The sequence below is a fragment of the Podarcis filfolensis genome (assembly GCF_964270895.1).
Source record: "Podarcis filfolensis genome assembly, chromosome: 8".
Lineage (NCBI taxonomy): Eukaryota > Metazoa > Chordata > Lepidosauria > Squamata > Lacertidae > Podarcis > Podarcis filfolensis.
This window is the reverse complement of record NC_139611.1, coordinates 54,349,428-54,372,852: the sequence shown is the minus strand read 5'-3', so window position 1 is coordinate 54,372,852 and position 23,425 is coordinate 54,349,428. Positions and strand designations below refer to the sequence as shown.

General features: G+C 40.5%; 1 protein-coding gene across 1 annotated transcript in view; it reads left to right on the top strand.

Moving 5' to 3' along the window:
• Window positions 1-23,425, top strand: part of GLG1 (golgi glycoprotein 1) — a 65,759-nt gene that overhangs the window by 4,066 nt on the left and 38,268 nt on the right. Inside the window, exons 2-3 of the mRNA XM_083625153.1 lie at window positions 18,551-18,583; window positions 20,554-20,640. Of these exons, the coding sequence (XP_083481279.1) occupies window positions 18,551-18,583; window positions 20,554-20,640 (120 nt within the window). The remainder of the gene's footprint in view (window positions 1-18,550; window positions 18,584-20,553; window positions 20,641-23,425) is intronic.

Genomic DNA, 23,425 nt, shown 5'->3' with positions numbered 1-23,425 from the left:
GTATATTCTACTGAATTCAGTAATGCTTACTCCAGATTGGTGTGCATAGTTTGTAAAACATTGTAGCTTCAATTCAGTAACATATTTTTGCAATTTATATTGTTCCCACTCTGTGCTACATTGTACAAATTTGTTTTATCATTTGTTCAGCAATCCTATACTGTATACACATGACTATGTCTAAGGCCCATTGAACTAACTGGGACTTCCAACTGGGTTGTGCTGTAATCATTTTAATTTCATACCCTTAATTTAAGGGGTGGGAACTAGGAACCCTTTTTCTATGGCATAAAAACATTTAAAATGTTACATTCCTTTCTCACTTTCTTGTCTTGTATCATCAGTTAAAAATCCAATAGGTAGTGTAGCAGTGAGAAATTAATGTAAGCAAACTTGAGTTGGCAGTGTAGTGGTATGGCAGAATGGAATGTCTAGGCATACTTTTTTAATAACAGTACAAAGCTGAAAATGAATGAACTGCAGCTAAAATCTTGTATTCATTTTTCACATGGTCTCATCCTCATTTGAAGACTGCAAAAAACAAAGCCATGCTTCCCCTGCCTGCCCCCCTAATATTCTTAAGAGGGTCTCTTCTCCAGTCTTTAGAGAGTGGCTGGAAGTGGGGAGGCAGAAAAAAGGTCCTTTCCTTCCACTCTGCAGTTTTAATCTGAAATTTTAGGAGCAGTACTGCACCCCGAGCTCAAAAACTGCTCATTCTAATGAAATTCCATTTTGCAAAACATGCCTAGAACAATGGGAGGTTCGAACGCTGTTCGCATCATCAAATTCTGTTGAATTGGAATGTCACCCAGAGGGTTCAGTTTTTTAGCCTAAGTGTTTCTTGTGCTGCTATCTGATTTGTGTGTGTTAAGAGCTGTCAAGTTGCTTTAAATTCAGTAGATAACCTAATATGTGTAATATTTGTGATGGGTGTAGACTGTTTTTGACAACATCTGTTATCTTCATAGAGCCGCCACCGTTCTGTGGTGTGCAGGATCCTGCTTTGTCTGGAATTTGAAGTATTTGTCACATACTGACCTAGTTTATTTAGAAAATGGATAAGCCACTTAATCAAAAAGTGTTCTCTGGGTTTGGGTGTAATGTTCCTGGTCCAACAAAGTATAGCCTGCTGGAGTGGAAAAGAGCAACAAACTTAAATAAGTGCTTCCTTATCACAACCTCCAGTGGAGACTGTTTTGTTAAATCACAGTTTCTCCATTACATTGCAACAGGAAGACTGGTTTTAACAAACCAGAAAAACTGTTTTGCAGCTGGGAATGAGAGAGGAGGATATGGGGGAAGGAATGCTCTTGCTCATTGCTTGTTCCAAGAACATGGACCAAAAAGTGTTAAGTGTGAGCTGGGTCAGTGTGCCTTTTGCTTGGATGCTGTCTTGTACCTTCTTGTGGAACAGAGTGCTTTTTTTGCCCACTTCTGCCAATAAGTAACAGAACCTTTCAGAAAGGTGCCCAGAAAATTTATTAGTCCATTAGAAACATTACCCATGCTATTGGCATGTACCTCTGGACTGCAAAGCATCTTGAACAGTGAGTCTGATATGTTTTGTCTTAAAGGAGTTGTACATATTTATTTATACTGAGAAACAATTGTCCAAAGAGAAAGATAAAACAACAAGCTCAAATCATTTTTTTATTTTTTATTGATTACACTTTATAGCCCACCTTTCCCCCCAAGAAGTTCGTGGTGCACATAGTTTTCCCTCCCCAACTTATCCACACAATAAATTTGTGAGGTAGGTTAGACTGAGATACAGTGACTGGCCCAAGGTCACCCAATGAAATTCATGGCCAAGTAGGGATTTGAACTCTGGTCTCCCATGTCATAGTTCAACACTCTAACCATTATAATACACTTGCCCTTAAAAGAAGGCAGGTCCTTCTTTTAGGTCCCACTGCATTCAGGTAAGTGTGAGGACTGCTGCCTCAGAGTAAGTCCTCAATGAGACTTACTTCTGAATAGACATATTATATATGTGTAAGTCTTGTTACCAGATGGACAATGAACTGATGAAAGGTGAATGTGAAAATAGAACGTTAGTAAAATTTGCAAGTGTCACGTAACTTCAAGAAAAAAGGTGAATATTTTGCAGTGATTCTCAGTTAGTTTAGCTTAAAGTAATTTGCAGTAACAAAGTTGTTGATGACAACAATTTGTAGGTCACTATTTGATCTTAATTTAATGAACCTGCTGAGCCTGAAACCCTTGATTTCATTTGTGTCCATGAAGTTATGGGTAGAGTGGATGACTTGTAAATACCACCTTTATCCCAGTTACAGATAGGTAGCCGTGTTGGTCTGCCATAGTCAAAACAAAAAAATTTTTTTCCTTCCAGTAGCACCTTAAAGACCAACTAAGTTAGTTCTTGGTATGAGCTTTCGTGTGCATGCACACTTCTTCAGAAGAAGTGTGCATGCACACGAAAGCTCATACCAAGAACTAACTTAGTTGGTCTTTAAGGTGCTACTGGAAGGAATTTTTTGTTTTTGTTTTGACCTTTATCCCAGAAGGGGATGGAGTAACAAAACATCAGTGCTCAACAGGATTGCTGTCCTTGGGTAGATTAGGAGCAGAACATTGCATTAATGATAAATTAGCAGAGTTTTGTCTTCTGTCCCCTGCAACTCTTCTCTGTGCTAAAATGTGCTATTATGCCTCTTGCATATTGCAATAACTTTTCTGGGTTTCAAAGTAAACCTACATATGTTGTTATTACAAAATGGAATGTGACTGCTTTAGTGAACTAACCAATTAAGTGTTGATCAAGACTTTTAAAGCATTAACATTGTAAGAATAACAAAGAAAATCACAGATAGGTAGCCGTGTTGGTCTGCCATAGTCAAAATAAAAAAAATTTTTCCCTTCCAGTAGCACCTTAAAGACCAACTAAGTTAGTTCTTGGTATGAGCTTTCGTGTGCATGCACACTTCTTCAGATAGAAAATCACCAATGAGTTGGATACTTATGCTAATTCCAAAAAAACAAAGACTGTTGTTACTGCCTTCCTACATAACACTAAACAACAGTTTGTTTAAGAGTTGTCTCATAGATGAGCAAACAAGTCATGTCTTGCTTTTCCAGAGCTTGGTTTATTTTCCTGCCACTGTTGCTTTTGTAGCTTGGTGAGTGTTTGGGGTTGGATGGCTAAACCAACCACTCAAAGTAGTTGACAGTTTTAAAAAATGGCTTATGATCCAATATGATACAAAAAGAAAAATAATGAGGAAGAAAGAAGAAAATAAGCAAATTCAAGCACCAGAGCTTTCGTAATGGTACATAATGAAGTTTCATGCAGAGAGGTGGTATGTAGGAGACAGTTCAGGAGTGTGGGAGGTAGAGCCAAATGGCTGCTGATCCCAGCCTGGCTGTTGTGCCAAGATGGTATGTCTAAAAAAAGCTACATGGAAAACTTTATGTATGTATATGTTTAATAGGGGATTCCAGCAAGTGTTTGCACGTGTGCCTGGTGTTCTTGAATTGATATCGTGTTTAACTGTTCTTGCATTGATATCATGTTTAACTGTTGTGTCATTGTAAAATGTTTTGAATGCCTATATTCTTTTGCCTGTGCCTTTTGCAATAAGACAGGCATGATAACTTCCTGTCAGTATGAAAATTTAAGTGAGCAGATGGTGCCTGGAGATTTGCAGCAGTGTCACTAGAAGAGTTTCAGTCATTAAGCAGTTAGTATAGCTGTTTAACTCATTAGTTAAGGCTCATTAATGGGTAGTTGCCAATAAAAATGTAGTAAGCAGGTAGTTTACCTATTTCCAGCAGAGTCTGGACAAGATTCTCATGTTCACACTTGTATAGCTTGAGTAAGAAGCATGAACTGAAGCAAATAGGGATTGATGTACTCTGAGGATGTGTCTTAAGCCTTTGGAGGAAGGGAAGCTGTTTAGAGTGGCCTTCTTCCCTAGGCCCCTGCACTGCAGTTTGATTAGTTAAGGTAGATAATCCCCACCCCTGCATCTCTCTAACCACAGAGTAATAGATTGCTGTGGTGATGAGTCATGCTTGTGTTTTAACTGCTGTTACTTGAATGCTCTGGCAGTTCTATTCCTTTTCACTTACCTAGTTTGAACTGTGTTAAAACTGTGTTTGCTTTCATGCTCTGAATGAATCTTCTAGAAAACTCATTGTACTTGTTTTTCCCCTCAGTATGTTGCAGGTTCCACGGAATCTGAGCTGAACAGATACTTCAGGGAAACGCAGTAAAAGTAACGGATTTGGATTCCACCTTTGTGCAGGAATTGTACAGAGAAATAGTGTTCTTCCTTAACCAAACTTTTACTAGGTGCACATGATTTCTTAGAACAGTTGTGCCTGTTAGAAATTATTCATATGCAGGCTGAGAACAAGTGGGATAAGAAAGGTTGTTTCTCAACATTCTGTGTCCTTGGTCTTCATGGCCTTCAGTGTGTTGGTGGTGAAGCTGATTCACTTTCTTGGGATAGGTGGTTGTGGTTGGAAGTGATCTCTATGTTCTTCCCAATCATAACTCTGGCAAAGTGGGATTTGTCATGACAGGGGTCCCCAGAGTGTCTTTATTAATTTCTTTAGAAATTTTTATAGATTTCCTTAGAAGAATTTACATGGCTTAATAAGAAAACTCTTAAGCTGCCAACATTGCCACTATTTTTGTATGTGCAAATGCTACGGGATATCTGTTTAAAAAATGGTAGCTGTCACCTGCCTGACATTGTGGCTTGGAGTTGGTGAGTAGGATATTTGCGGTTTTAGCAACAGCACAGGAGAACTAGAATGAGAATGTTGAAGGTATAAGCAGCGTTCAAAATTAGCTAGGTGCTAGTTGCATTTTAAGACAGGCTGCTGGCCTTTTGCGAGGCAATGAAGATGTCCGGGTGCCAGGTTTGGTGCCTAACATCTCCATCTGGCTGGCTGGCATGAGCAATCAGTTGGTCTGCAGAGCAGCAGGCCTGCTGCACAAATCAGCTAATCTGTGGGGTAGCAGTGTCCCATAGATCACCTGGCTTACACAGCACAAAAGAGGCATACCTTTTGGTACTGTGAGCCAGGTGAATCTCCTCACCTGGCCAGCTGCTCCAGCTCCTCAGCCTCCAGTGGCTCCACTTCATCCAGGAGGCTTGTATTCTTGACTCCCTCTACTGCTGAATAGTCTGCTGGCACTAGGCTGCTTCCTGTTGTGTTGTTTTCGCTCAACAGAGGCTGCTTGGGCCTGGCCTTGTTTGGGCAAGCCCTGCAGCAGACAGTTGCTCCTGGTGGTGGCAGGGGATGGCAGCAAAGTCAGCCAAGAAACCTTTTAGGGCTGCCGCCTGGTGCTCCACTGGCACTGTGGATGTGGAGCTGCTTGTTCTGCTTCTCCAGCTGCCTCTCCAGCTCCTGCACTTGGGCATCGGGTTCACATTGGAGTTAATGTCCTCCATGGTGCCCCATGACTCTACCCAACCCCGTGACCCTCTCTGCTGCTTCCTTCTCGTCCCCCTATTCTTCCTCCCTCCCTTTCTCACCATTGCCTTCTGTACTCTTCTACTCCAACAGTTTCAGAGTTAAGGCTAGGGGGGGACTTAGTTTCAAATTGTTTGTTTTGCCTATTAGTTCTGTTTTGTGACGTTGCAGGTGGAGCAGAGGCCTAGGCCTTCCTTGAGGGATTTCTTGTAGATCTCTGTTTTCTCTTTGACCCAATGCTTTATTCTCTTTCTTAGGTTAGATCTGGTACGAAAACATTTACAGTGGTACCTCGGGTTAAGAACTTAATTTGTTCTGGAGGTCCGTTCTTAACCTGAAACTGTTCTTAACCTGAGGTACCACTTTATCTAATGGGGCCTCCTGCTGCTGCTACGCCGCTGCACGATTTCTGTTCTTATCCTGAAGCAAAGTTCTTAACCTGAGGTGCTATTTCTGGGTTCTGTAACCTGAAGTGTCTGTAACCCAAGGTGCCACTGTATTTGAACCAGAACAAAGAAGCAAGCAATTTTGGGCACATGGTGATCTTAAGTGCGTAGGCTTTTGCTGGCAGATGCTTAGCCTGTCTTGTGTCAAGTAAATATATATCTCCTATTTCAGATCTGGTGTTGAGCATACTTTGCAAGTTTCCATTTTAGTTTAAAGAAAAATCTCCCTGCTATTTGATGTCCCTAAAGTCTATGGATCAACTTTTGTGAAACCCCAAGTTTCTGATCTTTTCAGAATTAAATACATACTGTTTTATAGAAAACATTTTAATAAAAACAAGCAAGGCTGAAAAGTGCCCAGATGATATGGAAATAACTCATTTTGTAGTGATTATGTAAAGAGGGAGGAAAAGGCTATCTGAGATGAATGGGGAGGAGATTCTCACCTATTTTACATGTAGGATAACTGCTGGGTGTTCTGATTCTGCCCTGTGCTGTGTTAATGTCCTTTGTGGAGAAATCCTCATATGTGTGAGAGCAAAGGTCCTGCTGCTTTTGTTCTGTGAGTCAGTTCATAGTTCTATGTTAGCACTGAGGCAGGAGGCAGAAAATTGTATCAGCTATTTCTGGAAGGTAGGATGAGGGGAGCAAGGAGTCCAGCTTAAAGATGGCATGAAATGTTGCATTTGTGTACTGTATGTGTGTTAAACTTTAGTTCCACCAAAGAGAGTAAGAGAGATTCTCTCATAAAGTTAAGAGACATAATACATTTATTTGGGTATGTGTGTGACTCTGCAGGGTGGCATTGCATCCTGGCGCCCTTGCGCCTTAGGGAGAATAAATGGAACCAGGCTGTAAACTGTTCTACCCTTTTGCATTAGCTTCTCATCATCAGAGCTATAATTTATTGTTCACTGATCTGTGTCTTCAATTAACCAATATTGACACAGCTGAACCTTCCATTAAGGAATGAATATTCACTGAGAAGCTTGAATGTGGCAACTACTGGGCTAGTTTGGATTATCTCCATATCTGTAAGCCTCCACTGGCCCTGTTTAGCAGCTGTGTAACCAAACCAATGATCTGAACCATACTGTGATGCTCAGTCAAATGACAGATTTCTAATAGTACAGGTATAAGCCCATGCATTTACAGACAAATGTGTGTTTTGGGGGCTCATCTGCTGTAAGCATTGGTTGGAAGAAAAATATCAAAATATAGGCCTTATTATAGGGAAGGCATCTGAGAGTGAGCAGTCATATTGGATGGTGCTGCTCATGTTCTTGTGGAAGGACACAATCTTCTTCTGAAGCTTAGGTGGGCATCCTATCTTGTTGAGCAGTGTGAAGAGTCCTTTTTGGCTGACGAGGTCAAAGACCTTTGTCAGGTCTATGAAGACTATATACAAGGGCATCTCTATTTTCAGCATTTTTCCTGCAGCTGGCGCAGTAAGAAAATCATGTCAAAGCCCCATTGTGACTTTGGATAGACCCTAGTATGATGATGTGTGGAATAATGCTGTTTGCCCATATACATAAAGAACGAATTCAAAGTGTAGGTGCAAAAGGCAGCTAGAATTAGGGTGTGGAATGCAGGACCTAGAAAACGGGTACAAACTAGGTGGGCTTTTTTATTTTTTTTATTTTTTTTGGCGATTCCTTGTGTGCCTGTGCACAGTCAAAAACTTTTGAGTGTTGGCTTGCAATTCTTGAACTGTTTGATCTATTAATATGTCTAACCCAATATGCTGTCGTGTGTTGTGCTGTTGCCTCCAGATGCAAAATGGACATTGTGGCCTTTTCACTATTATTTTGCTCTTAAACTTTCTAAAGACATCTTTTTTAAAAAAGGCAAATGAGAATAAATTAAATGCCAGCATCTGTATTGTATTTGTAGAAGCACTTTGGTGTCCATCTAAGTAAGTTTCCAAATGAGAGTACCTTTGGGAAATGTGCAGGTTAAGTCACATAGGAAGCTCCTTGATCTCAGTCTTGTCCATACTGACTGGCAGCAGCAATATTTCAGACCAGGAGTTTTCCCAGACCTACCATATAATAATGGGGAAAAAATGTTTTCACCTTTGATGCACAGTGGAGAGCATACTTGACTGTAGACAGATTGCTCTCATGTATAAACATGCAGCCACCAACAGTAAGGAGGAGAGCACAATTGTTTGATGGCTAAGATGTGAGGTATACAATATGATCCTCAAACTTTGATTATATAAATGACAACCGGGGGGGGGGGGGAGTGCATCATGGATTACTGCAAACTGATGCAAAAGTAATACATGTTGCAAACTGAACAAGTGCATAGATGCTTTCAACATTACTGCCATAACTTTCAACATTACTGCCATTGTGGTCAGAACAACAAACCTGTCATATGTTAATGTTACCGTTGCCTTTGGCTTACTAATGACATTGATATTCTGACCACAATAATTTCACACGCTCTTGAAGAAGGAATGCAAAATGCAGTCAGTTAGGAAACCTGCAAAGGTTGAGCAGGCAGAACAGTGCAATACTGAGTTGGTCTATGTACAGGGATTTTATAACTCACAGCAAATCTTAATGATATATGTGGTTGTTTGGATTTGAGAGTTTTTGTTTGAGGAATATAAGTGATATGATCATGTATCCTCACAATTCCAGCTAATGAATGAGTTGAGAATCCAAGTATCTTCCAAAGTGAAAGTATTGACTACTAATGTCTCTCCTTTTTTGCTGAAGGATGCACTTGCACGGACCTTTTGTTGAGTGTGCGGTGCAGGTTGTCATGACTATTTGGGCACTTTTCAGTGATTGATGGATCCACTGATTTCTGTACAAAGTGTGCTGTGCAGAGGTGTTGAACAGGACAAGATCGGTCATTTCTGAGTTAGTTAGATATATTGACAGTTTCTCCGGTAAGATGGCAGCTGACAGGCATGATATGCAAGCACTTGTTAAGACATAGCTGCTACTTACTTGACAAATTTGTGGTTACTGTGCTCAGCAGAACTCAGCAAGAGGCTTCCCCCTTGTGTTGGCTTAAATTTATTAAACATTTATACACAGTTAAATAATATTTGTATTTTGAAAAGCAGTTCACAAACTAGGATAACAGTGAAACTCATAACATGCAATCTATGAGCAAGATGAAGGCAGCACAGGAGCAAAGTCATATAATGATCAAAGGCCAGTAGAAGCAAAAGTGTTAGTTAGCAGGGAAGATATTGTGTGGTGTTTTCTTGGCAGAGGATCCACAAAATTGGGTCTGCAACAGGGGAGGTCCTACTTCTAGTGGATGTTAGCCTTGTGCAGTGGAATTCATTAGAATATCTTATGTACTGGTGGATTTGTATGGGAGAAGATGTTCTCTGACAAAATCAGATTAAATCCAATTGACATCTAGTGCTAATATTTCAAAACAGGTTATATATGTGCACCTGGATCTACATGTGAATATCTGTCTATACCTGCTAACATGCAGGCTGCCACTAGCTAATGTTTCTAAATCATTTTGAAAAAGCAGCTCTGGTGCTGGCCAGCTCTTCTATCTTTTTAGCAGAATCACGGTAGATGCTAATGGCTTTGGGTTTTCTCTCTTTCCCTGTAACACTGTGGCTGGTTTAGCTTGATGGGCCATCTAGAGTAGTTTGCTTTGTATGTCTCTTTCTGCACAATTCATGCTCTCTAATTATGCTGTGGGTTGCTAATAGAGTTTAATAGACTTCAGCTGCCTGTTGGTTCCTGCATGATTATTCTTTGTAGTTCAGGGTGCTGGGGTTCTCTTGGAACTGCACTATGATGTTGATCAGGACTGCTGCTCATTGGCCAAAGACTCTGGGTTGATTGAAGGAAGGAGTCCAGATAGTATACTTGCATGCTTTCAGTTCCACTGACTGACAACTACTGTGTGCTGAACCCATGGGGTTCATATTTAAACCACAGTAAGAGTAAATGTATGTAACTAATGTCAAGCCAAGAAGTATATCTTACTGGTGAGGGGGTAGTATTAGGGGGCAGGAGGGAGGGAGCTGCTTGGCATCCATGTTGTTGTATCTCCTGAAATTCTAACCAGAATAGAATATAGAATTGTAGATTTGGAAGGGCTCATGGGGCTCATGTAATCCAGCTGCTTGCAATGCAGGAATCTTTTGCCCAACATGGTGCTTTAACCCTGTCTCATGCTCTACCAACTGAACTATCATAGCATAGTCCTTTGGGATTCCTGCTAACTGAGCTCTTTTTAAAAGTTCTGTTCACTTTTTTAAAAAATGAAGCAAATGGCTTATCTCAAAGCAGTTACAGATGTTGCAGTTCTTAGTAGGAGGGAGCCAATCCAGGTGGACTTGTACAATGAAAATGCTGACCGAGGAAAAAAATTCCTCCCTCTAGCTCAAATGTATGAAAAATCTCGTTTCATAGCAAGACTTTGCAAAGGAAAGCCAGAGCAAGACATTACTAAAAGCAAAAGCATAATTAGTTATGCTCAGTGTAACAGCCGTGAAAACTGTGCTGGGGACACTTTTCAACTTCAGTCTTCTTGCTTGCATGAGTCTACTCTGTTCCTCCTACTAAAGGAGTGTCAGTGCTAATGCTGGGGCTGATGGGAGTTGTAGTCCAAACATCTGAGGGTACCAAGCAGGCAAAGACCGGTCTATGCTTAAATGAAATGATCTGGTAGGGCTTTGAGACCAGTAAAAGGTGAACAGGAACTTCAGTTGGAATTTCCAGTATTTGCGGATATTTGAAGAGTAGCTAGTTCTAAGGTCTCTAAAACAGTAGTTATTGCTGTAAATAGATGGTAGGGAGCAATCAGTGGGATATAAGTATATGTTATAGTCTGTCTTTCCTTGTGCAGTCTAAGGCAGTTAACACAATAATAAAACGCCACAAACAAAAAACACCATTAACAATGAACCACTTAGAATAGCTCAATTGGGAGTGTGGCGCTAATTATGCTGCGGTTGCAGGTTTGATCCCTGAAAGGGCAGCTGCATATTCCTGCATTGCAGGGGGGGTTGGGCTAGATGATCTTCGGGGTCTCCTCCAACACTCTGATTCTAAAAAACGGCAGCAATAACAATGGAATAGATTTGTACGAGTATAATAAGGCTGAGCTGTACGACCCATCCTTGGGAAAAGGTATTGACACAGCAGCGGAAGGCTGATGAGAGCTCCCTAGGCAGGGAGTTCTGAGTCTAGGCACAACAACAAAGAAATGTGGACTTGGAGCAGACAAGAGGGTCCCTCTGTCGATGATCTTAATGAGCCAGGCAGGCTCACATATGGAGAGGAGGTCCTTCAGATATCTTGCTCATAAATCAGAAGACTTTAAAGGTCACACATAACCAGCCTTTTCAGTTAGCCTGGAAACAAATAAGAGAGCTGGTGCAGCAGTTTCAACAGTGAGGTTAATCAGCTACCTGGCTGCCACGTTTTGAACAAGCTACAGCTGCTGGACACTTTCAAAAGCAGTCCCACATACAATGTATTTTCTTTGCATGCAGACCACCAATACAACGGTCCATTAATTTCAATGCGTTTACCCTGAATATTATTTTGTAAGGTTTAAAAACCAAATTCTAGTTATTTTTTAAATAGCCCATTCAAGTCTGAAATCGGCCTTAATAGTAGTTAATGGGTGTTGAGAAGGTACTGAGATGAGAGTAAGCGTCAAAGTTTTAAAAGTATGGGCAACCTACTTCCACCATCTGCTTTCACAAGGGATGATTATTGTTGTGCCATCTAAGGGACTACCATGCCTCTACCCACTACTTCATTAGTGTTCCAGTAGTGTAAGGTGCTCACAAACAAATTAGTTGGGTTGTTCTTGGCACTTAAATGAAATGTGAACCCTTTTAGACATAGGCAAGGCAAGTGTTGCTTCAGCATTGTGAGATTTTCTAGAATCCTGTGGCTTCTGGCCACATGAAGTCTCAGCTGAGGGTCCCTCTGGGACTTCCACCAGAAGGTTGCCAAGCTGTTATTGCATTACCTTGTGCTCTGCTTCCTTTGTGGCCTTGGCTGAATTTTTGGGGGCAATTTGGACAATGACTTTTTGTTGGAAGTGCCTTGTCAGTCACTTGGACGTGGGTAGCTTGCGTCAAAGTCTCTTTTCTAATTAAACTTTGCTTTTTAAAATATTTGATTTAGGCTGGCTTTTAAACTAATTAATTTTAAAAATAAAGTCTGGTGGCATCTTAAAGGCTAATGGAATAATAAAAGCTTTCATGAACAATCTACCAACTGAGGATAACATTTCACACATGTGCTGGAGCGGGCCATGGCCCGCAAAAGCTTCTGCCACATAGATTCTGTTGGTCTTTGCAATGCCACAATAGGCGAACACACCTGCCTTTTGATAATCTGTCACTATGATTAATTTAACGTAGGCTTAATGAATGCAACAGCTCAATGACTGCATCTTTTGGGTGATCTTGAAGGAAGCGGACCACAGCCTTCTGCTGTGGAGAACTTAGTAGCAAGCAAGCAAGCTGCTACTTGTTGCTGGAAGGGATAAGTATTCTTCCTTTTCAACAAATTTACCAAAATGTTACCTATTTGTAATAGGGCATAAAGGTTGCCAGCCTGTCCCCAGAAGTGCCCTAACCCATAAAAGTATGCCAAAATACAGTCATACCTCCGTTTACGTAACACCCTGGTTATGTAAACTTCGGAAGTATTTTACCGGGTTTCGCCGCATGCGCAGAAGCAACCCTCAGGTTGCGGAACATCAGGATTCGACTGGACCTCCGGAATGGATCCTGTCCGCAACCGGAGGTACCACTGTATCTTGTGTAAATTAATGTGCCTGTTTATTCTAGTTGGGGGTTTATTGGGACAGGGACGCGGGTGGCGCTGTGGGTTAAACCTCAGAGCCTAGGACTTGCCGATCAGAAGGTCGGTGGTTCGAATCCCCACGATGGGGTGAGCTCCCGTTGCTCGGTCCCTGCTCCTGCCAACCTAGCAGTTCGAAAGCACGTCCAGCTGCAAGTAGATAAATAAGAACCGCTCCAGCAGGAAGGTAAATGGCGTTTCCGTGCGCTGCTCTGGTTCACCAGAAGCGGCTTAGTCATGCTGGCCACATGACCCTGAAGCTGTACGCTGGCTCCCTTGGCCAATAAAGTAAGATGAGCGCCACAACCCCAGAGTTGGCCACGACTGGACCTAATGGTCAGGGGTCCCTTTACCTTTACCTAATGCATGAGACATTCTAAATTTCAAAGAAAATAATTCAGCCATCTGTATTAAGGAAGATGAACTATGATTCCAGTTGAACGCTGCCAACTTCTGTTATTTTTATTTATCAGAAGGAAAGAAGACAGTTTCTAATTTTGAATGTGTAGGTCATAGAATCATAGGGTTGGAAGGGACCACAAGGGTTTTCTAATCCAACCACCTGCAATGCAGGAATCTTTTGCCCAATGTGGAGCTTGAACACATTATCCTGAGATATCCATGCTCTACCAACTGAGCTATCCTGGGTTATGTGAAACATTTTTATCCTGTTGTTCACCCAAAAAGGTTTCTAGAGCTGCTTATAGATCTGTAAAAAAGACACATTTACAGTCTAAAAGGTCTGGTGCTAGAAAAAAAAATTACGTGGAGGAATGTTAGGAAGACTGAAGCTCAGGTTCAGGGGTGACGAACCTTTTTCATCCAGAGAGACACATTCCCTAGGGGATATATGCCAGTGGTGGGTAGAATCAGAGGCAAAAGTGGGCATATCAATGGGTTTTTGTATCATAGGGAACAGCACAAAAGCCACCCACTCTTGCATTTCTCTGCAAAACTCATTGGTGAGCCATAATGCTTTAGAACAGGGATGTCCCAACAGGTCTATCACGGTCTACTTGTAGATCCCCGGGAGGTTTTGGTCAATCGTGAATCCGGCCCCGGCCCCTCGCCCTGCCCTCCATTGTTGCACAATCTTCAGAACGGAAGACGTCCTCCCTAAAAAAAGCTCAACTTCGACCTGAACCCCCCAAAAAGGGGTTTGATCACTGCCAGTTTTTAATTCTGTGAGTAGATCGCAGATTCTGGGGACTTGGCCACCCCTGCTTTAGAGGAACAATGTGAGTTCATGATTCCTTCTTGAGACCATTGCTATGTGACTTCAGTAAAGCTACTAGGATCAGTAAGCATGCATTGCTTTGGGGCTTGAAGAGTCATCCAAGTTGCATCTCAGTTAATGTAAAATCAGTAGAGGACATTTGGCTTCATTCTTCCTTGCCCTTGCTTTTCTTGAAGGAAATCCCACCATTTTTAAACAAAATTGGGGAGGGGGCACTAAAATTTGTTTATGGCCTCTCTGCTTTGTCGTCTTGTCCCCCTTTTCCTTGAGTGTTACAGTTCGAATAACCTAAATCCCCAGCTGTGCATACCATGATGGTGATGGACATTTTAGGAAGCAAATTTGACGGCATCTTTTATTGGGATCCAGGAAAAATCCATTGTGGCTTGCTCTCATTATGAATATAGGGCAATCTTTATTGCAGTTCAAGGCTACAGGAGCAGGTCCCATTCACTAGATCAGCATTGCTCAAGCTTTGCATACCTGAAGCATAAATCTTTTATTAGAATTAAAACTGGAAGCACATTTACATTCCCAAAAAGTATAAGAACTGACTAAATCAGTTAGAATAAAGGCAGTTCATAATCTTAAAGTATGCTAATGTTTAATGCTTTGCCAGAAGAAGTTTTTATTTGACCAAGAAAATGATATTGTCACAGGAAGTCAAAGTTGAAGAAAAGATATTGAAAGATAAAAGGGGAAAAATATTTACTTTCATTATTATCATTGTGGGTGTGGGTGTGTGGGTGTCTGCACATATGTGTGTTTTTGTATGGAATGTTTGAGAGGAAATAAGACGGTAAATAACAAATAACAAACTAAATATTGATGTATGTGGTTTTTATATCTTGATTGTATTTGGTGGTAGTGTGGTTGTATTGTTTTTTGTGGCGTGGAATCATTCAATAAAAATTATTTTTTAAAAAAGAGAAAATGATATTGTCTTCAACGCAATCCAAATTTCAATGCCAGAAATGTTTGCCAGCTTAATTGTCATGTTCAATCAGAAACAGAAATTAAGCAGGCATTTTAGCAACTCCACTTACATGTCCCTTGTGAAGAAAACATGAGCTGGTGTTTAGACTAACTCACCTTACCTTGGCAGGGCTAGAAACGTTCTGGGTGCTTGGTTGCTCATGCCCTTCCATTGCTGATGCGGATGACTATAAATTTTAAATATGCACCTAGACCACTGAACAAGATCTTAGGGCTAAATATAGGTATCTGTTCCATTGTTAAAATTTATTGCCGGTTTGGGGTATATGGCCAGTCAAGATGTATGAACAAAATTATGCTGATATTTTAAAAAAGAAAAAGCTTAGCTTGGCCGTGTATCCTAGTAGACCGTGTTAGATACTGAGATAGGAATGTTAGGAGTCATGTGGCTACTAGGACTAGGTTGTGGGTGCCAAAACAAAATGTCTAGGTGCCATTTTTTGTTGTTGTTGCCCTCTTACCAAACCAGGCACCCTGCAAAAAACAACAACAAAAAACTGCAAGGAGAATCGGGGTTGCAGGGTAGCATGGCAGCAAAAGATGCATTTTTTGCTACCGCTCTACCCCACCAAACACCTGATTCACCTGGCTGCGCGACAGCAAAATAAAGACACAGCAAAGACACTTTGCTGTTGCACTGCTGGGCAAATCTGGTGTTTGGTGGGGGTAGCGCTGTGCAGAAAAAGACGTGCATCTTTTGCTGCCGCTGTGCCTAGCAGACCAGCCGCTGTGCCCAGCAGACCAGATGACTGCAGCCAGGCAGGTGGAGATGTTAGGCACCAAGGGTGGCTCCTGGACATCTTCATTCAGTTGCAAAAGGCCGGCTAATTTCGAACACTGCTAGTAGATAAGAAGCCACATGGCTAAAATGCTTTGTTGCTGCCTTGCTTGGAAGAAGCAAAAAACAATTCAGTAGGACCACTGTGGAACAGAGCAGCACTCTTTTTGTACACTCTCTGTGCTAAATAGGCTTATGGCAAACTGTTTTCAGAGAAGTGGACTCCTTTGTCGTTTAAAAATACCACATCCTGTTTGCTGGGATATGGATCTCATTGAAAGGCTATATAAAGCTTGTCTCTTTCCACCCACTGTGTAGACTGTAGAAAATGAAATGGTCTTCTCCTTTTTTCTTCCCCCCCAGAGCCTTAGCTGGTGTAATAAAATAGTGTATTGCTTTTAGCTATAGTGATATTGCTCAATAGTGATACTGAGTGATACTGATATTTATACTTAAGCTTTTACTGTTTGTAAGTTGTTATGGATGACCTCTGCCTGAAAATGTGTCATATATATCTTCATTTGTTTTTTGTTGATGCAGAAAGGGATTGGAGCCTGTTTCCTGGTGAGGGTACTGGGAGGATAAGCAATGAGACAAAAATATTGTGCATTGAGGCACATAACACATCACTCTACTTGTGTGATTGTTTGCTTACTTTATTTAAAAATCATGTTATTACTGTTATTTTGGTCTCACTTTTCAGACCCACAATTACTGTCGGCCAAAGATAACATTTTTTAAAAAAAATCAGGCCTTTCCATCTGGCTTAGAAACTAGAAAGACAAAAGACACACAAGGAAGGTAGTGGAGAGAAAAGGTAGAGAAAGGAGATCAAATTAATAACAAAGCAGGCACTTTTATCCAGCTTGGGTGGGGCAGGTCTTCCCTGGCTTGAAAGCAGCCGGTGGCTCCCGACCCTTTGGCTGTTGGATGGGGCCATGAGAGTGTCCTTTGCCTTTGCTAACTTCTCCAGTCCCAGGGCAAGAAGCTGTTGAAGCTGCTCCTTCTCTGGCTGACATCTAGGGCCAGGTTCCTCTTCCCCTTGTCAAGATCCTTTCTCGGAACTGGGGGTACAGCCTGAGTGGCCCTCGGTCCTCTGACTTGGTAGCAGAGGCATGAGTGTGCTTCCATTCACCTCTGCAGCCACAGTGCATAAATATCCTGGAGGGCTACATAAGAATTCTTAAAATGCAGGATGTGACCTGAGTCTCTTGCTGAAAATTACACAAGGGTCAGGGTGTTCCAAGATATTGCTGCTGGGTCTCGCCCACTGAGGCAAATACTGATATCACATGGCTGTTTGCAAGAAGTAACAAGCAGTTGTGAAGGCACAGTGGTTGAACTCAACCTGAAGGACCTTTGCCAAGGAAGCTCAGAGAACAAGCAACCGAGGTCAGGTTGAGGGGAAATGCAGAGAGAGGCTCACTGAACCCTTTGCTGCTCCCATTGTGAAGCTGACGCCTGTGCATCTACAGTTTTGCAGAATCAAGGCTGTTGTGGAGTAGCAGTCAGCTTTCCGACTAGGAGCCAGAATGAGTTCCACTGGAGCTAGCAGCAAGGTGGCTTGGGGTGCGGGGAGCTATGAGGCTGGAGGGACTGAGTGGTTTTTCTGGCTTTTTGATTAGGGATGGGTATAACTATCAGTATTTCAGAAATATATGGAGTCATTTGTGCACATGATGCTTCGTAGTGTTATAAACAAAGAAGTCCCTACCCACCAAAAGCTAGTGAATGTGAGCAGATGAGCTTACATGTACTTGAGCATAGTTAAATCTAAACACATTACAGTGGTACCTCTGGTTGTGAATGGGATCCGTTCCGGAGTCCCGTTCGCAACCTGAAAGGAACGCAACCCACGTCTGTTCATCTGCGTATGCGCGGGTCGCGATTCGCAGCTTCTGTGCATACGCGTGATGTCATTTTGCGCATCTGTGCATGTGCGAGTGGCGAAACCCGGAAGTAATCCTTTTCCGGTACTTCCGGGTTGCCGCGGGATGCAACCTGAAAAAACATATCATGAAGCAAATGTCACAAGAGGTATCACTGTACAAAAAAGATTGGTTTTGCAGAAGGATTTGAAGGGTTAATGGTGTAAATATGGCACTTTGTGATGTGCAAGCAGGGAGTTAAGTGGAAAAGTAGCAGCCAGAGGAGTTCTGATGGACGTTCTGGTTGAGCAGAGACTTTTATGGCTGTGAGTGGTAGTTTTCAGGCAGGCCTGGGTGGAGGGCAATTAATACGGCCTCTTTTTATTCCGTTCTACTCTGTCTCGGCGGAGACTTGATAACTTCTGGACTTTTGCTCCAAAGGGAGCAAAATAAAATTTATGAGGGTTTTGTTAGCACTTTTCTTCAAAATTGTAATTCCTAATTGTGAACTGTGACCCATGGACAGGATAAAAAAATTCTGGATGGCCTATGATCTGAAGAGGTCATGAGAAATATTTCATGAATTAAATTCTACTTGCTTTAGTTTGATGGAACCTCTAGTGTGCCTTATAAATCTCTGGCTTGTCTACACTTCATTGCTTTATGAAATAACACTATTGCAAAAGCAATACAAGACCACTGTTCCAAAAAAGCAAAACATCCCATGACTGCTGCCTTTCAGTCGAGGCCATTTCCCTGGGCAGCAGAGATTGATTAGATTAGATAAATTTGCCTTTAATCTGTGAGTTGACAATCTCTTGTGGTCTGATTTCATCATTTATTTAATAACGCACATTATTCTGAAACAATAGTTTGTGCCTGTTCGTGTGGAAGGAATACAGTGCAACATGACCTGCTCAGAATTAATGTCCCTTTCTTTCTTTTTCCAGCCGGACAATGAAATCTCATCAGACTGCAACCACGTAAGTGTGCTTTTTTTCTGTAGGGTTGGCACTTGATTCTTTATTGATTCAGTGATTTATATTCTGACTTTTTCAAGGTGGCTTAGAATAAATATAACATCTAAAACTAATATCTTAAAAAAAACCTTAAAAGAGCAGCACCTCACAACTTATAATTAGACGAGTAGAAAGCCATATGCCAAAGAGAAAATACAGTTTAAAATCCTAATAAAACCAGATATTTAAAGCCCTTTTAAAGAAAACAGGGAGGGAGCTGTAAGTGGCATTTATTATTACTTTGCAACATTTGCTTCTGGCAAATTGGCTCCTTTCAGGGATCCTAGGCCAACTCCTTTTAAGTAGTAAAGGCTCCTGTTTGTTTATTTCTCTGTGATCTATATAGACAATTTAGATTTTTTTGTGACCATCTTGGTAGGAACATAAGTACTAAATCCAGTCAAGTAGGATAGTATGATGTTTGGGCTTATGTTTGCACAGAAGAATGCCTTAATTAAAATGATACTATTCAGTGGCACCCCAGCTTGTTAAACTGGTGCTGATATTACAATCTTTTTGGTGCAAAGTTAAGATTTCCTTTTTTGCCCAGGCATTTTAAAGTGACTTTATCTGTCTTAGGTCTCATTTTTGCATTTTAGCTGCTGCCTTTTTAGTTTTTACTTTAGAGTGGATTATATTTCCCTGTTGTTGTATTTTAATATTGTTATACATCACCCTTTAGATGAAGGATGGTTAACTTAAAAAATAAATAAAGTAAAGTAAAAAGTGGACTGGAGGACATTGTGTTAATAGGATGACTCTTTCAATGAATTGGGTAGACAGGGCATTTTAAGTCTCTTTCTTCCTGTTCCACTCATCTACCTGAAACAGCTATTCACCGACACATATCTCTACCTATATCTATATCCCTGGGGTACCAGGCATGCTTACCAGGGTCTGTTTTTCGTTTTGGACAATGAGGCACATCAGAGATGGTGGCAGCTTTATGATACATGGTTTATTTACACATATATACAATCTTAGCCTAGATGGAGGGAGTTCAGAGCATTTACATCCCAAGACGGTCCTGTTCCTTCCATTACTGCAGCCTTGAATTCAAAGAGCTCCCAAACATTGTGTCTGACCCTTTCTGCATCATAAAACAAGACTGTCATCCATTTTTTTTTGCGCTCCCCCTCCCCCAAGCTTGTAAAACAGACACCTTTTTCCTGTTCACTTCTAACAGGCAAACTATAATCCTAAACCAAAACTATTGGTCTTTTGTCTTACTAATGATCCCCTCCTGTTTGTGGCTGGCACAGCTTTTGCTTTGCTGATGGCCAGTCTTGATGGGTCACGACTGTCTTTGTTTCTTAAAGATGATTCCTTGATCAGGATAAAATCAAGTTTAGCATGTATTTTTACACTGCTAAATTCAGTGTCAGGCACCTTCTGTTAATTCTTCAAATATTGGTTGAATTCTAACATTCTAGCCTATAACAATCAAAATACGCACACACACACACACACACACAAACTGAAGGGTACAGATAGGTTATTTAACTTTCTCTGCAGTGGAATGCTCTCATGGCATGGCATGGAGAAGACTGATTGGCCTGATTGTCATAAGCACAGAAGCCCAAGCTCCACTAATTATGGTTCTGTTTGTTTTGAGATGCTTCATGATTATGAGCCATAGAAGTAAGCTCTCGTTTGATTTTTTTTAAAAAATGAGACTTACACCCCACATGCTTCCCTAAGTTCTGTATTCTCCATATGTCAGAGCATCAGTATATTCATGTGTTCCTGAAAATCACATGAAAACTGCTGTGCAGGAAATGAGTTGGTTGGCTTGTGTTCACATAGATTTAAATTTTAACCTGCACAAATCAGCCTCAAAACCACAATAAAGATATCATTAGTTTGTTTTAAGTCTGGCTCATGAAAGATTCCTGCAGTTGAAAAATAACAGTATTGTGTTTCTTTCCTCCCAGCTGTTATGGAACTACAAGTTGAACCTGACTACAGATCCAAAATTTGAATCAGTGGCTAGAGAGGTTTGCAAGTCTACCATATCAGAGGTAAGGCTGAGGAAGATTAGGTGGTGGGCAGTAATCTTAATTTTATTTCTAAATAAGAAAGAATTGAAGTCTTGTTGAAATGAATATATCAAAAGGGTTTTTAATAGAGAATTATTAATATGTTTTAAATAGCGCATAACAGAACAGCAGCAAACCGTGAGATCTTTCGTTCAGTACTTTTCTAAGGCTATTTTAATTGATGGAATGGGTGGACCACCAACCTTTACTGTAGATCTAGACCATCTTGTACTTGCTAGCAAGAAAGGTACACTAGAGAAATATATTTTGGAAGAGTAACAGGTGATGTCTGTGGATCAAAGTACCAACTGGTAAGGCAACTGCATCCTCTCCTGGGAGTTTCAGGATTCAGGAAAATGTCTAGAATTGTTCATTCATCCTCTGAAAACTCTATAAAATGTAGTCTCTAAGGTGGCGTTGTAACACTGTTACTGTGCTCATAAATTCTAAAGTTAAAAAAAGTAATACTATGTTTACTTGAAGAGCTTCAGTCATTCACAGTTTCATAATTGTTTGTATAATTGCTGGAAGTGTTTGCCTTCAGGTCATTAGCGCACTGATGCATTTTCCAGTAAAACACTTTTCTGAATATTGCTCCATTGAGGCAGTTTTCCGAGCACTATTTTTCTGAGGGCTACTCATAGCTTTCCTTCTCTCCTGATTCAAGGTAGTGATGGCAAGACTTGGAAATCTTCATACATAGCCATATTTAAAGGAAAAAATAAATCTGGAGGGATATTGCTTACCAGTGAGGCTTTGTCACTTGTACCTAGTGTAGGACCTTTTGGCTAGGTTGAGAGGAATGGAATTTAGAATGTAGCATAAATCTGTGAAGGGTTCATTTCCAAAGTCAAGGGTTGAAACAAATGGACTAGATATAATTGGGATATTCTGGTTGTGTAGTGGTTGGGACCCTGCATAAATGACAAATAAAACAAGTGTTTCTGCAGGTATTTGTGATTTGCTCTAGTTATTTCAAGGTTAAGTTGAGAAGGTTGTTCTGTTTGACAAGCAGTTCATCCTAGTGCTTCCTCCCTTATACTCTTTCCTTTTGTGTGCCATACCATAAATTCAGCTTTAGGTCAACAGTACCTTAAAAACAAAAAACAACAACAGGCAGCATTGTGTTGACGGCAAATGCAATTAGATTTCTTCAATATTAGGCAAGCACTAAAACGTGGCTATGCTCCTTATTGGCTTTTCTGCCCCCTTTTTAGCTATCTTGAGAGAGATATCTCCATGGTTGTAAAGTACAGAAGCAGCCCTTTCTCTCTCCCAAAATCATACCCCTTGAACTTACACACCTTGGATAGGACCAAATACACATGAGTTCTGTTGCTATTAAATAATGAAGTGGTAAATAAAATTAAATGGCTCAAACAAAAAACTTCAGAATCAGCAAATAAACCAGGCAAAATGCTAGCATGGTTACTTAAAAAGAAACAAAAAGACAAAACAATGAGTGGTATAATAGATAAAGGAGAAATTACAAATGACCCTGAAAAAATCAAAAAAAGTTTTGTAAATTACTATAAAAATTTATACAAAGCAGAAAAGATTGAGGAAACTAAAATAGAAAAAATTCTCATAAACAACAGAGTGCCAAAAATAAAAGCAAGATTGATTATAAATGGTGAAACATCAGAAGCCTTTAGAATCTCTATCCCTCCTATTTATCACAGTCCTAGAAGTATATTTAAACGCAATAAGAGAAGATCCTAGGATAGACCGTCTTGGGCAAAGAGCTTATAAGGTTAGGGCCTTTGCAGACAACCTAATAATCACAATGGAAAACCCACTAGTGAGTATTTGAGCAACATTGGAAAAAATGAAGGAATTTGGACAACTATTAGGATTCAAAATTAATGCAGTGGTACCTTGGTTTGCATACGTCTTGATTTCATTCATTCTGGATTACAAACACGTCAAACCCAGAAGTGCGTGTCCCAGTTAGCAACCTCTTTTTGGATTACAATCCATTTTTTTTGGATTACAAAAAAAAATTTTTAGAGGCCCCATTGGTGAAAGCGCGCCTTGGGTTACAACCTGTTTGGGTTTACAAACGGACCTCCAGAATGGATTATGGTTGTAAACCGAAGTACCACTATAATGAGAAAACAAAACTCATGGTGAAAACTCTAGATATACAAGAAAGCAGATTTAGAAGCAGAGATAGGACTTAAAGTAACAAATAGAGCAAAATATTTAGGAATTTGGATTACTATGAAAAATATTAATTTATATAGAAGATAATTATGTAAAGGTATGCAAAGAAATTAAAAAAGATTTAGAGATCTGAAGTAAATTAAACTTTGGCTGTGGGGAAGAATATCTTCAATCAAAATGGTCGTCTTACCAAAAATGAGGATCCATTCCGATCCTCAATGGCCTCAACTGCTTTAAAGAAGGGCACAGATTCTTGGCTAAATACATATGGCAGGGCAAAAAAACCCAGAATTAAATTTAAATTACTAACAGAAGTCAAAGATAGAACAGGGTTTAGAATGCCAGATCCTAGGATTTATTATGAAACTGCTTGCCTGGTTTGGCTCAAGGATTGAATGATATTAAAGAATACCAAATTATTGGACATTGAGGGCTGGGATAACATAGTAGGTTGGCATGGTTATTCGGGCTACAATAAAATTAAAATTCATAAGGCATTTTTAAATCACATTATTAGGAAAGCTTTATATGAAGTATGAAACAAAGGCACAGGAATAAGCTGGTTGCAATTCTTCTTCTTCTTCTTCTTCTTCTTATTTAT